The sequence below is a fragment of the Lynx rufus genome, unplaced genomic scaffold (genome assembly GCF_022079265.1).
Source record: "Lynx rufus isolate CCGP_SWC_20201006 ecotype Redwood Valley unplaced genomic scaffold, mLynRuf1.p SCAF_8, whole genome shotgun sequence".
Classification (NCBI taxonomy): Eukaryota; Metazoa; Chordata; class Mammalia; order Carnivora; family Felidae; genus Lynx; species Lynx rufus.
Genome location: NW_025814896.1, coordinates 87,533,793 through 87,540,452, shown reverse-complemented (window position 1 = coordinate 87,540,452; position 6,660 = coordinate 87,533,793). Strand labels below are relative to the sequence as shown.

At 35.9% G+C, this 6,660-nt stretch overlaps 1 protein-coding gene and 1 non-coding gene across 11 annotated transcripts in view; both read left to right on the top strand.

Annotated features, from left to right (window-relative positions):
• The first annotated feature begins 2,711 nt into the window (after positions 1–2,711).
• On the top strand, positions 2,712–2,782 carry TRNAG-CCC (transfer RNA glycine (anticodon CCC)). The gene has a single exon. It is a non-coding gene; the product is annotated as a tRNA-Gly (tRNA).
• Positions 2,783–3,084: 302 nt separating this feature from the next.
• TIA1 (TIA1 cytotoxic granule associated RNA binding protein) overlaps positions 3,085–6,660 on the top strand; it is a 33,800-nt gene continuing 30,224 nt past the window's right edge. For 4 of the 10 annotated variants that reach the window (XM_047067885.1, XM_047067882.1, XM_047067883.1 and 1 more), the window contains exon 1: positions 3,094–3,331. In XM_047067885.1, coding sequence (XP_046923841.1) covers positions 3,306–3,331 — 26 coding nt within the window. In that variant the 5' untranslated portion in view covers positions 3,094–3,305. Of the gene's footprint in view, positions 3,332–4,802; positions 4,908–6,660 lie in introns of all 10 variants that reach the window. The other 6 variants (XR_006960109.1, XM_047067890.1, XM_047067884.1 and 3 more) reach the window with 4 other exon arrangements.

Genomic DNA, 6,660 nt, shown 5'->3' with positions numbered 1-6,660 from the left:
ACAAATCAAAGTTGAGTTCAGTTTACTATGGACTCTTCCCTATTGCAATAGTATATTACTGATTAAAAGTAAAACTTTAGTGCTGGCTTTGCTTATTTTTTGACAACACTTAAATCTATAATTCTGCCACTGCTCCATGTTTTTTTAACTTTTTTGAAACTACCTTGAAAAAATTCATTTTCATACCTTCTTCCTTCCTCACATCTAACTTTTTTCTTATTCTACATAACCTAAATAATATTTACTATCTGTTAGGGAAGACAGGAAATTCAGAAGCAATATAAGGAAAGATCAACATATTTGTCAGATGGCAAAAGATAGAATTTGAAAAGTTAAAAAAAATAATACATGAGAAAAATAGCTGTCACTAATATGACAGTCAAGATTGTGGTATATATTGCAAACAAAAAGAGCTCTACAAATTGGTAAGAGGTAAACAACTCAATATAAATACAGCCTATATAAATAGGCATTTCACAAAAGACAAAGCAAGTGCCAATGATTAAAAAAAAACAAAACACATGTATGCAAATGTGGAGGTGTGGAGTAAGTGGGAAATCTCTATCTTCCTCTCAATTTTTTTTTTTTTTAATGTCCACTTATATTTGAGAGAGAGAGAGAGACCAGAGCATGAGCAGAGGAGGGGCAGAGAGAGGGAGAGACACAGAATCCGAAGCAGGCTCCAGGCTCTGAGCTGTCAGCACAGAGCTCCACACAGGGTTCAAACCCACAAACCGTGAGATCATAACCGGAGCCACCCAGGCACCCCCCCAATTTTTTTTAATAAAGTTCTTCAAAAAATGAAATACATGTAAAGAGATACTCAACCTCAGTAGTAGTTTAAAAATGCAAATTAAAACCAACATGTACAATTTTTCATCTATCATATTAGCAAAAATTAATAAGACTAATACCTCAATGAAAGGGAAAACAGAGTGGAATGGATGAGATCTCCGGAACTGACTTTTAAACATTGTTGATGGGGGTGTCAATAACTAAAACCTGTTAAAAACAGTTATCTGTTTTATAAATATATATATATTATATTATACTATATTATATGTATATATTATAAATATATATTATATTATACTATATATATTCATTATACTATATATATTCATTATACTATATATATATTCATTATACATATAATATATATATTATACATATATATATTATATATACATATATTATAGTATAATATAATATATATATTTATAATATATACATATTATATATATGTACATATGTATTATATACATGTACATATAATATATATATTATACATATATATATTATATGTATAATATACATATATATAAATATACCATCTAATTCAAAAATCCCACATTTGGGAAACTATTCTAAAGAAATAAAAGAATCAGTTATAAGGATATAGGTACTAGGATGCTTACTGCAACATTGTAGTAGAAAAATAAGACAAAAGCAGGAGTAACCTATTATATGTATTTTATATATAAATTTATATTTATATAATATATAAATTAACAAATAATATATATTTATATGACATATACAAATATATACTCATATAACACATAATATATAATAATTTAAAACTTACAAAACAACATAATAAATTTTTCATAAAGGTTTTAAAGTTTAAAAGATACTTGTGCTATATCCATACAATGGCATATTATTTGGCCAAAAAACAAATGAAGTATTGATACACGCTACAACTTGTATGAACCGTAAAAAGCATTGTGAAAGAAGCCAGTCACGAAGAACCACATGTTGTATGATTCCATTTATATGATATTCCCAGGATAGGCAAATCTGTAGCAATAGATTAGTGAGTAGGAAGTTGGATGGGGTGGGGGATAGAGAGTGATAGCTAATTTATAAGAATTTTGTTTTTGGAGTAATGAAAGTGTTCTAAAATTGATTATAGTAATGGTTGCACATCTTTGTGAATAAACTAAAACCACTGAACCGTATACTTCAAATGGGTGAATTATATCACAAAAAGCTATTTTAAAAATACTACCCACTATTAACTCTTGTCTTATTCATCTTCAAAAGACTAATATTTAATATCTTTGAGTAAAATGAAGAATGTGACACGGATTCGAAAGACAATTCCAAAAATGTAAATCTTAGGGTGTAGCCTAAAGAAACTATTCTAAAGAGGATACCACGTTTTTGGATGTGTACATTCTCCTATGTTTAAAAATATTTCACAAAAATAAACAAATATAAAAATATTTCACATAATTTATAAAATGCAACACGAAATGTTTAATGACTACACTGAACCACATCTCAGAGTCCTAATTTTTCCGCCTCCTTCGAGGAGGACTAAAATTTGTATATCTTCAGATTCATTTGGTTTTAGGATTATTTGACCGATTTGCATTAAGTAAATCTTTCTTAAGTATTTTCCAAAGTGCATTGAGTATACCAAGGAAATGAAAATATCTGAAAATATTTTCCTGGTTCTCAAAAATTTGGTTAACATCAAGACAAATTATTTCTAATGCACATTTAATGAACAATAATTTAATGGAAATAGGAATCCCACTCAACTGTATTGGGATGAGAGAAGACAATATCCTTTTTTATAACGATGAAAAATAGCAGACTGTAGACCCTTATGATTTTTGAATGAAGAAACATCCTCATGTAGGAACAAATGCTTGCTTGTAGAAAGTTCTAAAATACTTCAGCAAGGTAGCTAACCATCAGCGCCGCTGGTGTAGTGGTATCATGCAAGATTCCCATTCTTGCGACCCGGGTTCGATTCCCGGGCGGCGCAAGCAGCTTTTGCTCTGAGATGATTTGAACACTGTCACTCTTTTTTTCCTCGGGAAACACTTAGAATTTTTAATTTCCAAGAAGATTTCTCTTTCATTATAACTCACTGTTGAAACATTCGAATTTGGAACCGTATGACAAAAAACTACACAAGTCCCGAAATAGTTAATCCTTACGCCTGCGCAGTCTGAGACATCCCTAGTGTCGGCTAGAAGAGCGGCTGCGCAACAAGTGAACCTATGGATTGAGGGAGGTTGAAAGTGCAAGATTATTCTGCGCCTGCGCGGCCCGGGTCACTTCGCTGGCTGCTCCTAAACTCCCGGCTCGCCGCCATCTTGTATCGGGGCTTCATTGTTCGCGTTGCGCCAGGGGGTTTAGTGTAATTGCCGCGGAAGGAGTAGACGGAGTAACCTCCGGTCAGCCGAGAAACCCCGCTATTCCGCAGCCATAGCCGCTCAAAAGATTTGGGAGGTAGTAAAGGGTAGGGAGCTGGACCCGGAGGCGCCGCCGCGACAGCAGCAGCCATGGAGGACGAGATGCCCAAGACTCTGTGAGTCTGGGGCAGCGATGAGGGGGGCGGGATGGTGGTCGTCCCGGAGGGAGGCCTCGGCTCGGCGCGCTCCCCAGCCTATTGTTCTCTGTGGACTCCCAGCTATCACGGCTCTTCTCCGTAGCGCACACCTGGATGCTTAGAGACCCAGCCCCGGGCTGTGAAAGGACAAGGTGGAGGGAGAGGGGCTCAGCCCTCTGAATTAATCGCATCGCCTGAGCTACACCATAGCGTGGCCTTTGGCCCCGCCACGGGCCGTCTGTGGTCGTAGGCCTGGAGAAAAGACTTTTTCATTCAAACCTTTTTTCAGAACTCCGTGAACCTTTCTCTTTGTCCCATGCTTTCCTTCTCTGTTTTTCCCGCTCCCCCCACCTTCTTCATTAACCTCTTTTGATCTCTATAGCCGTGTCTCTTTCATTTCACTTTGATTTCCTCCAGAAACTCTCCTCTTCCTTTCATTTGCTTCTTGTTGATAGCTTTTCTCTTGAGGCTACTTGTGCTCAATTTTTAGCGAGATAAACTTTATTGTTGCAGTTGCCAGTTGGAAAAAAGCCAAATAGTTTTCTTTAACCTCTCTTTGGCTTTCCTTTTGTAGTGCCCCTCCCCCGACCATAAAGCCGAAAACCCAACACCATAAGGATTTGGAAACTGCTTTTTTTGAAATGGAAATCTCACCCGGAGGTGTATATAGCTCTCGACTGAGGGGAAATGGATTTAATGCATTTTTATCATCGCTTGCTACTTTGTGATTGACATGTTGGCTGAACAAGCGGGCAGATTTTTTGAAGCAACAGTTGATAAATACCTTAACAGATTTAGTCACCTCTGAGATTTGTTAGTGTTAAATGATCTCAGCTGGGGATATTTTCTTTGTCACGTTGCTTCCCCCACAGCGTTCTCCTTTGTTTTTCAAAGTATTCTCTGAAGAGGTGATTTTGCCTTTGTTGCTTTTCCCGAAAAGAAGAAAAGGCCTGATGAATTTTTGACCTGGCTTTTTGTTTTTATTTTTAGAATACTGGCGATTTGAGAACTCCATGCGTTAAAAATACAATTTCAGGTTTCTTTCTGAAACTTTGTAGATGTTACAGTTGTGACGAAAGTTGATCGATTATTTTTTCACCACCAAAAGTGTTTCCGTTTTTAATCTGTGAGAACTATAGTTACACTTGTTTTCTTAAGAGATCAGTACACTTTTTGCTAGTTTATCTGGTAATCTGTTACTTTGAATATCTTCTTAATATGATGCAAGAATTATTGCAAAAAGCAAGGGTGTCCCTTGTTTTTTGAAAGATTGTAGATTAATATTCCTTAAAAAACTATTAGCCTCATAGGCTTTATGGAAACCGTTTTTTCCTCCTGCCTCTTTGCTAGAAGTATGATAGCAAGCAGCATATTGGATTAAGCACTGCTCATCTTTTATAATGTCTTTAAATTTAAGATTCTTACATTATTTTGAAATTTTTAATTTCAGAAACTGCCAGAAATATCTGGGAACTTAACCTTTTTATTACGTTGATTTGGGAATATCAAATAATGAAGACAACTTCAGCTTTCTCAGGCCAGTCTACAAAAGCAGGTAGTTAAATTGTACTAGTATGGGGACAGGGGACCAACCATTGCAGGAGAAATAATGAAGGAAATTTTATTCAAATACTTACTGAATGCATATGATTGCTAGGTTCTTTGTTAAATGCTTTATATGCTTGTTTAATCTTCATCAGAACTCTGCAGTAAAAAGTCCATTTTTGCAGCTGAGGAAGAGCTAAGCTTGAAATTTAAGTAACTCACCCAGGGTCATATACCTTTTTGTTCGTCATCCTGCAACTCTACTGTCCTCAACTCTTAACTCTTACCGCTAAATGTGCTTTGTATTATTTACTAGAACACTCCATCCAAGAATCTTTTCCCTAAAGTAGTCCATGCTCTAACATTGCCTATTATCTCCTTGGTTTCTACCTCCTCAACCACAACTCCCCATTCTTCCAGTAAGACCAGTCTTGATTAAACATGAGTAAGTTAGTTAAACGCACAAGTTTTCCCAGCAGTGTTTTTGGTTTTTATATAAAATGTTTGTTTTAATGATCCTGCAAGTCAGGGTCTTTTTAATATGTTCTTAGCACAGTATCTAGTCTGTGGTAAGTGATCACTACATTTGTTTTAAAAGCTGGTATAATTCCAAGCAGTGAATCAAGATTTTCATTCTTGAGGAAAAGGTAGTCTAAATCTCAGTGTCATCTGTGTACCTAAGTGGCTCAGAGGAAATACCTTCATTTGCCACAGATGAGCATTCATCATTGTTAACTTAGAGATTGCCAGTGTTCAATTTCTTGTCAGCAGTACCTAGGAGACATTGTGAGAAGTGGTTTGATTTGGGGTATATTTTGAAAGTAGAGCAACAGGAATTACCAAGAGACTGGAAGTGGGGTGTGAGAATGAAGTCAAAAATTAGTAGGTTTGTTTACAAATGTGTAATATCAGTCATCTAAAAAGTTTGGGGGCAGCTGGGTGGTTCAGTTAAGCGTCGTCTTGATTTTGGCTCAGGTCACGATCTCAACAGTTCGTGGGATTGAGCCCCATGTGGGCTCTGCACTGAGAGTGTGGAACCTGCTTGGGATTCTCTCCCTCTCTCTCCCAAAACAAATGAACTTTTAAAAAGTTAATTAAAAATGTTAGTTTGTGACACACCTGGTTGGCTCAGTTAGTAGAGTATGTGGACTCTTGATCTCTGGGTTGTAAATTCCAGCCCCACTGGGGTGTAGAGATTACTTTAAAATCTTAAAAAATGTTAGTTTGTTGCAAAATATAAAAATGAGAACAGTCTTGAGAGCATGGAGTCTTAGGATGTCTTGAGACACAGCTTTAGATACATTTATTCAAGCTGGTTTAGGTATATGGTCTGAACTCCCAAGTGAAGGAAGTGCCAGCTACTAAGAGGTTCAGGTATCAGAAAAGTGACAATTGTTAAGTAATAGGTTATGAAGCTGATGTATATGTACAAGCGTTTGCTGTTCTACATGATTTCATAATTAGTAAAAGACACACACATTTCCTTCTGAATCAGCGTAACTCAGGCAAAATGGGATAATTATCTAGCAAATTGGAAATGTTCGATAGTAATTCTGAGAGCATACAGTTATCTCTTTGACAGATATTTACAGAGTACTTAAAATGTTCCAGGTAGGGCTCTCAACACTAGATATATACTATGAATAAAAATGAGAATCTCTACTCTTAAGGAATTTGCTATTAGATAAAAACTTATTCATGTTTTTAACTCATTTACAGAAGCGTCCTAGCAAATTCTGCACTTTGATACAATGTTTGCATGT